Raw genomic sequence first — 12,361 nt, forward strand, 5'->3', positions numbered from 1 at the left:
TCACTCAGTGAAAATGCACAGGGATCCCGTTGCCCAGCCAGAACACCAGGGCCCATGGCAGCTGCACATCACCCAGGAATGCATGTCACTGTTCTGCAGCTGCTGGGGGTCACGAGGTTGGGGCAGGAATTAGTGGCCCAGCCGTGGGTCATATGAACAATAAGACACGTATGTGACCCCCCCCCGCCCCAAAAAACCTGGAGTCCATCAGGTGGAGGTTGCAAATCAATGCTGGACATGGGGGCTGGAATCAATCCCCTTTCCCGCATTGGGGAGTAGGGGAAAAGAGAGGATGAGGAGGGAGATGTGGGTGGGGGGGGGACTGAAGAAGAGGACAAGGAGGATGCTGGTGGATGAGAAGGTGAGGAGGGAGAAGGAGAAGTGTGTGCAGACAGCAGGACAAGCCAAGGGAGGGACAGCAGAAGACAGTGAGCCCCACTCAGAGCCACTATGCCAAGAGGGGTCTTGGGGGCTCACTGACCACCTGAGGCAGGGATGAGGTGTGATCCCTGGATAAGCCCCTCTCCCGAGGTCCTCCACTGCAGTATCCAGCCTTGGAGTGATCACAGGCTGGGAGTCCAGGACCTCAGGAGGGTTACCCCACCACACAGCAAGAACCCTCTGCTCTGTCCCACAGGTCTCCAGCCTACTTTCCAGTACCAGAAACACAACTGGGGTGCCCTGCACAATGGAGAAGGTAAGATTACTCTCCTGAACCCATTACCATCACTGATACGAGGTTCTCCACATTTTTAACTGTCAGGCTCCTCTCTCCCCACCTTGCCCCAACCCCAGCCATTTGAAACTCAGCACCACTGTTGAACAAGGGAGCAAACAGAATACATAAAAACAAGAGCGAGGGGGTGGGGGAAGAGTGTTGGGACTCTGCAAGGGCATGGGATACTCCCAAGCAGACAAGAACCAACCAGCCCCCACGGACGGAAGAGACGGAGAGGGAGGGGTGGGGAGAAGCAATTTATGGGTTGGGCCGTGAGAGCCTGCCCTGCCCCGTTTTTGTTCCTCGTTAAGATGCTACGTTTAAAGTCACAATAAAAATCAGCTTTGAAACGGCTGTCGTCTCAGCAACAGAAAGCTTTATAGAAAAGAAAACAAGAACCCAACAAGGAGAACGAGGGTTTTTGGAAGGTTGGAAGGGAGGGAGGGAGGAAGGAAGGAAGGAAGGAGAGAAAGGGAAGGGGGTTGTCTTCTTTTTTTCTCGATTTTACGCAGGCGTTGGTCACAGCAAGTGGCCTAGTGGTCGTCCTGGCCGTTGGCATCATCCCCGCCATCCTCCTCACCCTCCTCTCGTTCCTTCCTGCCCTTGCCGTCCTCCAGCTAGAAGTGAAGGGGGAGGAAGAGAGGGAGGTCAGTTACTGAGGCTCTGGAACTGGAAACCTGGCAGACCACACTTTTCACATCCTGGTAGGTGGTCAGCTTTAAACTCCATAATCCCCACCTTCCCCCCCCCCCCACCTTAATCCAATACACTAGTCCAGTTCCATAAACCAGCACAGTTGGCTGCCTGCTGGATTCCCTCATAGCTGCCCTGGGACCTGCTAATACTCATCATTCTCCTACCCATTTCCACTCACGTATGTGGCAACCACACCTGTATTTGAACAACAGTCTAACTGCTGACCTAGCTCCAGGATGTACCCCCTGCTCTCATACCCAGGGCCCAAGAGCTGACCTGCCCTTTAAACAATTCCATCCACAGGTCCTGCTCCCCTACCCAGCCTTCCCCTCCTCTGTGTGGATGGTCCATCCCCTTCCTGCCACACCCCAAGGCATTGCCTGCCAATTCTCTCCATACCCTGCCGCAGAGCCTTACAAAAACAAAAAAGACCCTTTGGCACACCTAGGGCATGCTGACCATGAAATCCATCTGGCCTCTGTCCCCCTTGGCCTTCTATCCATGAAACTAAGTTTTAAACATAGCACCCTATCCTTTGACCCTACACTTCCTGTTACCTCAGTAGAGCAGCCAAGATCTGACCCATTGCAGACATTCTCTCTTCTCCCTCCCCTCAGCAGGCAGAAAATAGAAACGCTTGGAAGCGTGTATCACCAGGGCCCAAGGACTGCTTCTATCCTCCCGTCATCACTCTTGAATGGATCTTATACACTCAAAAATGAACTCCTGATCTTCTAACCTAACTCGCCGAGGCATCTGCACTTTATTTGCCAGCACAGCACGTCCTCTCTGCAACTGCCCCACTCTATCTCGGTAACAAAACAATATGCAACCCCACCACTTCAAACAGTTCATTCCACACACCCACCACCCTGAATGGAAAAACCTCCCCTTTAAGCCCCACCCCACCCTAATCCTGCTTCCTCTAGTTTATCCACTTCATTTGTGCCCCTGTATTGTATAAATTTCTACAAGGTCACTATTCTGCCTTTTACGTTCCAGTGTTAATGAATCCGGCCTGATTAGTCAGTACAATTTCATTGGCCAGACCATCAAGATCCTCCCCACCCCTCATCAATAAGGGGCCAATTTTTGCATCTTCTGACCAACACCCCCTTCACTGATCTCTTAAGAGCTAGAAAATTTACAGGAATGTTGCCAGGACTTGGGAACTTGAGTTATAGGGAGAATTTGAATAGGTTAAGCCTTTATTTCCTGGAGCACTGGGATATAGATTATCCAGACTGATCGCATGGACGCCTTTTCTCCTCTCAGGTTGGGTAAGGCGAAGTCATAGGTTTTGAGTGAAAGGTGAAATATTCAAGAGGACTCTAAGGGGAACTGTTTCACTCAGAGGGTGACGCAGGTGTGGAAAAGGCTGCCAGTGGAAGTGGTAGATGTGGATTAATTGTAACATTTCAGAGAGGTTTGGATAGGTACATGGATGAGAGGTATGGAGGGCCACATCAGCTGCAGGTAGATAGAACTAGGTCAGCACAGAGGGACACACATCAAAGTTGCTGGTGAACGCAGCAGGCCAGGCAGCATCTCTAGGAAGAGGTACAGTCGACATTTCAGGCCGAGACCCTTCGTCAGCACTGAAGGAAGAGCTAGTAAGAGATTTGAAAGTGGGAGGGGGAGGGGGAGATCCAAAATGATAGGAGAAGACAGGAGGGGGAGGGATGGAGCCAAGAGCTGGACAGGTGATTGGCAAAAGGGGATACGAGAGGATCATGGGACAGGAGAAGGAAGCGGGGGGGAAGCCCAGAGGATGGGCAAGGGGTATAGTCAGAGGGACAGAGGGAGAAAAAGGAGAGCGAGAGAAAGAATGTGTGTACATAAATAACGGATGGGGTACGAGGGGGAGGTGGGGCATTAGCGGAAGTTAGAGAAGTCGATGTTCATGCCATCAGGTTGGAGGCTACCCAGACGGAATATAAGGTGTTGATCCTCCAACCTGAGTGTGGCTTCATCTTTACAGTAGAGGAGGCCGTGGATAGACATGTCAGAATGGGAATGGGATGTGGAATTAAAATGTGTGGTCACTGGGAGATCCTGCTTTCTCTGGCGGACAGAGCGTAGGTGTTCAGCAAAGCGGTCTCCCAGTCTGCGTCGGGTCTCGCCAATATACAGAAGGCCACATCGGGAGCACCGGACGCAGTATATCACCCCAGCTGACTCACAGGTGAAGTGTCGCCTCACCTGGAAGGACTGTCTGGGGCCCTGAATGGTGGTAAGGGAGGATGTGTAAGGACATGTGTAGCACTTGTTCCGCTTACAAGGATAAGTGCCAGGAGGGAGATCAGTGGGGAGGAATGGGGGGGGGGGATCGAATGGACAAGGGAGTCGCGTAGGGAGCGATCCCTATGGAAAGCCGGTGTGGGGGGGGGGGGGAGGGAAAGATGTGCTTAGTGGTGGGATCCCGTTGGAGGTGGCGGAAGTTACGGAGAATAATATGTTGGACCCGGAGGCTGGTGGGATGGTAGGTGAGGACCAGGGGAACCCTAGTCCTAGTGGGGTGGCGGGAGGGTGGAGTGAGAGCAGATGTACATAAAATGGGGGAGATGCGTTTGAGAGCAGAGTTGATGGTGGAGGAAGGGAAGCCCTTTTCTTTGAAAAAGGAGGACAGGCACAGAGGGCCTGTTTCTATACTGTGGTGCTCTCTGACTAGCAGGAAAAGCACTGACTTCTGGGACAGAACACCAGGGTGGGACTAAACTCGTATTTAATCTAGCCACCTTCCTCAACAGGTGCAGGCTGGTAGGATATGCTTGCTCAGTGGGCTGGAGGACATTGCAGAGCAGACCCCACCCCCAGCCCGCACAACTCAAACCCTTCTCCCAGCCACTCCTTCACCAGTACCTGCTCCTCCTCTTCATCCTCCAGATCACCCTCCTCGCCAGTGCCTTCGCTCTCTGTCTTCTTCGACTCACTGCCGCCCTTAGCTCCGCTCCCCTCCTCCATCTTCTCGCTCTTGGTTTCTGTCAGGTTTGGCGAGGAAGGAATAAGATAGTAGAGTGAAATTTAGACAGTGGGGGGTGGGGGGTGGGAGGGCTTCCAGACCAGCAAAACCCATGGGGGGGGGTGCAGGCCCCAATACCTTGCTGAATGCCACAGAGGGTGTGGAGACAAAAGAAACTGTTGTCTCCCCTTCAACACACCTGCCTCCACTGCTCCCCCAGAGAAAGAGGGTGACATCCACTCCCTCCATTGCTCAGTCATCTGTGGGTCAGGAGCAACATTTCCTTCCAACCTCATTGGGAGAGTTTGCCAACCAGCTTTTTGCACTTACATCCCTCCCCTGTCGCAGTCTGGGACACAGCTACAACCCCACCTGACAGGGAGAGGACACAGACGATGATGGTCCAGATCCTCAAGGATGGGGATGGGGGAGACCTACCTTTCTGCAAATGGAAGCCCACCCCAATTCGCATGAGACTGTAGGAGAGGGAATGAGAAACTGTGGTGTGAGCGTTGAGCCAGACTTCAAGGACATAGTCGTGGTAGTGTCGCAGTTAGCACAGTACTATTACAGCTCGGAGCATTCTAGAGCACTGAGTTCATTTCCAGAGTCTCTGTATGTCCTCCTTGTGGAATGCATGAGTTTTCTCAGTCCTCTGCTTTCCTCCCACAGTTCAAAGGCATACAGTGTAGGCTAAATGATCATAGTAAATTGTCCCACGATTAGGTTACCCTTAATCAGATTTGTTGGGGGTTGCCAGGGCAGCATGGATTAAAGGGCCTGAAGGTCCTACTCCACGCTGTACTGCTAAATAAAATAGATAGTTGACCTCGGCCTCCAGGGCGGGGTGCGTGGTTCATTTTGGCCCTGTCTGCACACTTCCTGTGACCCTGAGCGTTTCATAAATATGACCAGATTCAGCCACTTGGCCTGTCGATCCTCCTCAGCCATTCAATAAGATGATGGCTGATCTGGCTGTGGACTCAGCTTCACCTTGCCTGCCTTTTTCCCATCACCCTTATTTCCCCTAGCTTGTGTCCCTTAGTTCCAGTCTCACCTATCAGTGCAAACAACTTTCCTGACTATCAGAAATCTTATGTTTCTATGCAAGACCCTCCCCCATATTCCTCTAAATTCCAACCTGGAGTAGGGAGTTGAGTTTCGTGCGGGTCAGGTCAATAAGCTGATTGCAATTAGCCGCACTGTGTGCGTAAAAATCTGGGAGGAATTGTTGGGAATGTGTGGTGGGGGCTGAATTAAATAACATCAAGGTAGGACTGGTGTGAATGGCTGGCATGGATAAAGTAGGCCGAAAAGTTTGCTCCCTCACTGACACTCTGACCTTGTCAGACAGATCCTGCACTGAAAGTCCTTTCGGCCTATCCAATCCATACTGGCCAGCAACCAGCCTTACACCAATCCTGTTTCACTGCACCCACCCCCACCCCCCAGCTTCCACATTCCCACTGACACCCTCAGATAATTAACCCACCAATCTACATGTCCCTGCGTCATGGGAAGGAACTGGAGACCCCGGGGGTCTCAGAGTGTGCGCAGACTCCACAGACAGATAGTGGTGGAACCCGGGTCTCTAGCACTAGGAGGCCGTGGGACACCATTCTGCCCCCAAGTCTTGCCCTTGGGAAAGGCAAGTGTGAAGGCAGAGCTCCCACACCGAGGCAGTGGGATGGAATGAGAGTCTCCTGTTAGACCTGTGTGTGTGGCTGTCGTCACGAAAAGCGGGAGTGGAGAGGGGAGGCTAACCTGACTGGCTTGACTGCTCCTTCTCTATCTTCTCCAGGCTGTCAAGCAATGAGTCCACCTTGCTTTTGATCAGCGTCAGTTCCTTTTTGATGGTGGCCAGGTCGTTGGCTTTCACTTGTCGGCGGCGCGGGGTGCGGGCAAAAGGGCGAAAGACACAACACCGTGAGTACATGGGTGGGGTAGACACAAACATCCCCACCCACCCCGACCCCTCCACACACTCCACCCACCCATGGACCGTGGATAGTGTGGAGGGAACCTCACCCTGTGTGTGACCTTGTACCTGGCAGTGTGAGACGAGGCGGTGTGGAGGGAACTTCACCGTGTCTGACCATGTCCCTAGGAGTGTGAGACGAGACGGTGTGGAGGGAACTTCACCCTGTGTGTGACCCTGTACCTGGGAGTGTGAGACGAGACAGTGTAGAGTGAACCTCACCCTGTGTCTGACTATGTCCCTGGGAATATGTGATGAGATGATGCAGAGGGAGCCCCACCTTATGTCTGACCCTGGAGCGGCACTGGTCGGGGGTCGAGGACGCACACGATGACAGAACCTCTGACGCCAGTACCTGGTTTCCCCGACGATGCAGATTTCTGACCGGATTTGCTGTTGAAGCTCCCCTTGCCTCTCCTTGGAACGGGGACTGTGACCCGTGGGCGCTTGGCAATGGTCACAGGCCTGGGCAAGGGGGGAGGCACCCTGCTGGGATAGGGGTACATCCTGCAGCGGATGAGGGGAAAGACAGTCAGAGCCAGTCACATCTCCCATCCTCTCCCAACACAATGATGCACTCACAAAAGAGGCAAGCCAACCGCTCTACTTCGTTGAGATTGAGATCTGATACGTACGTCCCCAAAGACTTTTAGCAAATCTCCACAGATGGACCGCGGAGAGCATTCTGACTGGTTGCATCACTGGATCAAAAGAGACTGGAGTGGGTAGTAGACACAGCTAGCAATCAAGAACACAATCTTCCCCACCATCAAGGACATCTTCCAAGGCGGTGCCTCAAGACAGCATCAGTCATTAAAGACCCTCATTATCCAGGACATGCCCTCGTCTCATTACTACCAGTGGGGAGGAATTACAGGAGTCTTCAGAAGTCCAACACAACGTTTCAGGAACAGCTTCTTCTCTTCCGTTATCAGAATTCTGAACTCATGAACATTACCTTGCCATTCTTTTTCTATTGTAATCTATAGTTATGTTCCGTATCTTGCACTGTACTACTGCTACAAAACAACAAGGTGATAATAAACCTGCCAGCCCTCCTCACCCTAGTACCAGACTTTTATTTGTGATAGGCTGTGGGAGACTGTCTAGGTGCGGTAATCGGCTTTTGCCAGTCTCCTTCACTCCACCCTCAAGTCTGATCTACCTCTCCAGAGAGCAGGCTCCCTCAGTCCAGGGCCACTTTACCCTGCCCTCTTTGCTGAGGAAGGACTGGGGAAGAGGAAAATCTAGCAACTTCGCAGGTCAGGTGGAAGTCGGTCTCTGCAAGGTGTGCTGGTGGAGGAGGAAGAACAGCCAACTTGGACTGCTGCGTTCTATATGGCACTGAACAGGCCAAACCTGGAATAGCAAATTGTATTCCGTATCTACTTAGCCCATGATGTGCCACCCACAGACAATCCTATCATCCAAGTAATCTTCAAACTCCACAGAGGTCCAAACCTGGGACCCTGCTGCTGTGAGGTATATACTTACATAGGAGGCAATTCAGGGGTTTTACTGGAAGAAAAGACTGGAGCTTTAAAGAACAAGAGGGAGGTCAACACTCTTGAAGGGACCATGAAGGAGGAATCGTCACTTTCCAAGAAGGGCCGGGAAGTTGAGCCCGTACTCAACGGGAGTTTATGGGAATGAGAGGTGATCTTATTCAAAGGTGTCACATTCTGCGAGGATGTTTTGATGGGGCAGATATTGAGAGGGTGCTTCCCCTGGTAAGGGGTGGGGGAAATCCTAGAACCATGGGGCAATAACATAGGATGAGGAGCCATCTGGTTAAGATGGAGATGGAGGAATTTCTTCTGTGGCAGGAATGGGGAATCTCTCCTCCTGAGAGCTAGGGAGGTTAAGTTACCAGGACTGAAGGAGGGGAGGGTGGAAGTCAAGACAGATGGGGATAGAGGAATCACAGTGCACTACAGCACAAAAACAATCACCCTAAATACCTGTCATAACTTTTTAAACCTAAGATCGCCCCTCATTTTCCCTCACTTCACAGAATAAACCCCTAACCTATAACTTTCTCTGGAACTCAGGTCAAGTCCCAGCAACATCCATGTATTTTCTCTGCATTCTTTCAAGTTCTAATATTTTTCCTGAATGTCAGTGAGCAGAACTGCACACAATACTCTAAAGAAGAGGAGATTAAAACGAATTACTGGATATATTCAAGGTCGGGACAGAAGGGCTGTAACTCCCAGTCCAGTCAGAGGAACTCAACCTCTAAACATACAGTTCATATCAGTGGAGAGGTGGTAGTGTTGCTTGCATTTTCCCCATCGTCATTGCTTCCCATGGCCACCCCCTGAATCCAATGGCTTTATTGGCGGTGAGGAATGGTGGCTATAAGAACCAGGACCCAACCCCTCTTGACAGTACAGGCAAATATTTCAGAGGAGAGACAGGCAGGGTGGTTTTAGGCAATTCTTACCGGGTTAGCGATGGGATCTCGTATGCTTCCGACTGCCTGGTTGGGGGTGCACTGAGGTTGGCAGGTATGGGGAAGGGGAGAGAAAATACACGATTACTTCCACAGCCCACACAGTCATCAAGCTCAGAATATACTCCACCCTCATCACACTGACCCCAGTATCCCTCCAAGCCCTCATCTTGGGACCACCTCTCCATCTATTGCTCTCCCATCCTTTTTGCGGGAACTCCTGGCTCTGGGCTACTTCTCCCATGTCCTGATCCTGCTTTCCCCAGCACTGTCCCATTAACCATCCTGTCCCGAGTCACTGCTCTCTCAATGTCTTCTCACCCTTCACCTGGGATCACCACAGTCCCTCACCACAACCTTGCCTGGGGTCACTGTTGTCCCTCACAGTGCTCTCTGTCCCCTGACCTTTGGACCCCAGACCACCGTTTCTTGTCCTGTCTTTCCTTGGGATTGAATGGAAAAATCAATCAGCCATAATTGAATGGTGGAGCAGACCCAATGGACTGAATGCCCCAATTCTGCTCCTGGGTCTTATAATCTGACCCTTAAAGCTGGGGGGTAGTGGGAAGGGTGGTCACCACCCTGCTCCCCACATCCTCACATTGGGACCACTGCTCACCAGCCTCATACACTCCAACATCCAAGCCCTCGCACCATGACTGCTGCCCCACTCCCCATGCCTGTGTGAACTGTCGGAGGCAAACTGGGGCAAACTGTGGGACTGGGTTGTCAGGGCTGGGGCTGTGTGGTGTAAGGGCAGTGGATCCCACAGTGTGGCGTTTTGGGTGGGGAGGTTTCCTTACCTGTCATAGAAGTCGGTCCTGTAGTAGTCATAGTCCAGGTCAGAGGTGGACCTGTGAAGATAGAGAGAGGGGCATTTCCAGTGAGGACAGAGAGGTGTCTGAGACAAGGGGCAGGATTGGGGACCGGCCAGGTGGTGGAGGAGGAGGAAGGTTCATGGGGGGGGGGGGGCTGACGGTTCCAATACGGAGCCCACTCTCTGAAGGATGAGTGGAGGCCCTCACTACACAGAAGTATCCTGACAAACACCCAAAGGCTATGGACCAAGTGCTGGTCAACAGGGATACATGTGGATGGGGACCAGTAGTGATACAGAGGGCTGAAGGCCCTGCCTCTGCACTGTATATCGGAGTGGCTACTCCCTGGATATCACCACACTGACGGGCTCTTGGAGAAAAGGACAATGACTGAGGGGCGCAGTGACAGGCAGCGGGGATGCTTTGAAGGAGGGCAAAGAGACCACCAAATCTTCCCCCCCCCCCCAAGACACACACTTATAGAAGGGGTTCCTCTGCTCAGGAGCAGGGAGCTTCCCGGCCTCCCCTCACCAACCGTTGTTGGGATCTGGGTGAAGGCAAGAGAGGGTGGGGCAGAAGATGCCATCCAAGCAAACTCACCCATACATGTCGGAAGCAGATCTCTTCTGGCCACTCTTGGGTCTGTTGGGTTTGGGCTCCCCAGCCAGGTTGATGTCTGTAACACAAAGCAGGCACAGAGAATCAGCTAGAGTCATGGCCTGGTTTCAAGTTTAACTATCATTCAATCATACTTAACTATAGCCACACGAAACCATGTTGCTCCAGGGCTAAGGTGCAAAAACATGACCAACAGCACATGGTACATAGCACACATCGTTATGATTTCAGAAAAACAGTCACAAAGAAAACAATACAACCCAAGTTCCTGAGTTGTCCTGGTCCAACTTGAAATGCACTGACCATGAAATCCCATGTGCCCACGTCCCTCCAGACCTCTCCCCTCTGTGTAATTATCTCGGCAGCTTTCAGAGGTGTCTGCGTTAACAATTTCTGACAGCTCATTCCTAGCATGAAGCTGCTGCTCTTGATGTCCTTTCTAAGCCTCTCACCTCTGATCTTGAACCTATAACCTCTCACTTTTAGCACCCCCTTCCCTAGAAAAAGACTAGATTATGCATCTTGTTTAGCTTGAGGGTTGAGGTCACCCCACGATTTCTTTTGTTCCAGGGAACGAAGCTGGTGTCTACCCAACCTTTCCTCAGAAGGATGGAACATGCTACACACACAGTGGTCAGCTTATCTGATCAACAAACCCACTAACACCCCAAAATAACATCCCACAGAGCAGAGCCCTACTTCCATTGTGGAGGTGCTGGGCACTGAAGTCAATGTTAGTTCTGAGTGTAAAGTGAATACAAAATGAAAGCCTTTCTCTTCTTCAGCCTTTTGTCTCCCCAACCATCACCACCCATATCCTCTTGCCTTTCCCCTCTTACGTGGACCCAGCTATCACCTGCAAATTCGTGCTCCTCTGCCATCAGATTTCAGAACGGTCCATGAACCCTTTCTTCCACTATTTATATCTTATTTTAAAATTGCTAAGTTACAATGTCTTGCACTGTACTGCTCCCACAAAACAACACATTCCATAATGTCAGTGATTTCCCTGTTCTGGCTTCTGCCCCCTTCCTTTCCAATACTGATGAGGGCCTCAGCCCAAAATGTCAACTGTCTACTTCCCATGACCAGATGAGCTATGACCTCAGCAGGTATTACACACGTCTGACTGCCTCTAGGAATGGTGCTAGTGAATTTGCTGCATTATTTCGGAGGGGATTTGAGAAAGGTATAGACCCAGCTGGGGTACAAACACATGAATCACCCCTCAAACCTGCTCCTGACACTATCACCTGTCCCGATTACCCTGGGTCCCAATTTCCCTGATTATTCAAACATTCTGAACTCCTCTTTAAGGACCCTTGATGGCCATGCCTACACACCTCCCACCCCAAGGGTCCGGTTCTCTCCATCATCCCAGATACATGCATGGGTTAATCAGCCACTATGAACTGTCCCCACTGAAGGGGATGAAGGGAGAAGGTGAGAGTGTAAGGGAGTAGAGGGAGGGTAAGGGTGAGATGAAAAGAGTACGGGGGAAGATGAAAGAGACAGAATGGGAGAGAGCAAGGAGACGACAACAGGAGAGCAGGACAGACTGAGCAAGAGTGCAACGTAGAGAATGTGTGATCAAAGGAGAGATCTGGTTTCAGGGATATGCTCACACTCCCCCACCCAAATCATATCTTCTACCCTCCCCAGCAGTAAACCCGGACCTTTGCATGTTGTGAATCCTATACTCAGCACCTTGCAGGGTCCTGACATAAAAAGGTCAGGGCTCAGGTGTTCCAACTCCATGAAGCTCAACCCCCCCCCACCCCCCAGGTACCCAACTCACCCAGTGGCTGCCCTGCGATAATCCTGCCATCTTCAGCTGCCACAGCCGTTCGAGCCGTCCTCTCGTTGGCATACTGGACAAAGGCGTAGCCCTTGTGTACTGAACAGCCCACAATCTTGCCATACTTGGCAAAGAGGGCCTCCACGTCCGTCTTCTTCACCACAGCGGTGTTCAGATTGCCGATGAAGACCCGGGAGTTCAGAGAGCGTGGGTCGTTCTTGTTGGTCACATTGCTGGCCATCAGTTTGGTAGCCATGAGGCTCTCGTAGCTCTGGTTGGGTAGGCAGTTGGCATTTCCATTTTGAGTAAGGGAGGGAG

At 51.7% G+C, this 12,361-nt stretch overlaps 1 protein-coding gene across 2 annotated transcripts in view; it reads right to left on the reverse strand.

The window, feature by feature from the left end:
• Positions 1–1,061: 1,061 nt before the first annotated feature.
• hnrnpc (heterogeneous nuclear ribonucleoprotein C) overlaps positions 1,062–12,361 on the reverse strand; it is a 31,032-nt gene continuing 19,732 nt past the window's right edge. The window contains exons 3-10 of one of the 2 annotated variants that reach the window (XM_063060184.1): positions 12,044–12,314; positions 10,228–10,303; positions 9,613–9,663; positions 8,801–8,851; positions 6,710–6,861; positions 6,141–6,254; positions 4,277–4,395; positions 1,062–1,335 (exon numbers count right to left, since the gene is read on the reverse strand). In XM_063060184.1, coding sequence (XP_062916254.1) covers positions 1,252–1,335; positions 4,277–4,395; positions 6,141–6,254; positions 6,710–6,861; positions 8,801–8,851; positions 9,613–9,663; positions 10,228–10,303; positions 12,044–12,314 — 918 coding nt within the window. In that variant the 3' untranslated portion in view covers positions 1,062–1,251. Of the gene's footprint in view, positions 1,336–4,276; positions 4,396–6,140; positions 6,279–6,709; positions 6,862–8,800; positions 8,852–9,612; positions 9,664–10,227; positions 10,304–12,043; positions 12,315–12,361 lie in introns of both variants that reach the window. The other variant, XM_063060183.1, reaches the window with a different exon arrangement.

Source organism: Mobula hypostoma, chromosome 10 (assembly GCF_963921235.1).
Source record: "Mobula hypostoma chromosome 10, sMobHyp1.1, whole genome shotgun sequence".
NCBI classification, from domain to species: domain Eukaryota; kingdom Metazoa; phylum Chordata; class Chondrichthyes; order Myliobatiformes; family Myliobatidae; genus Mobula; species Mobula hypostoma.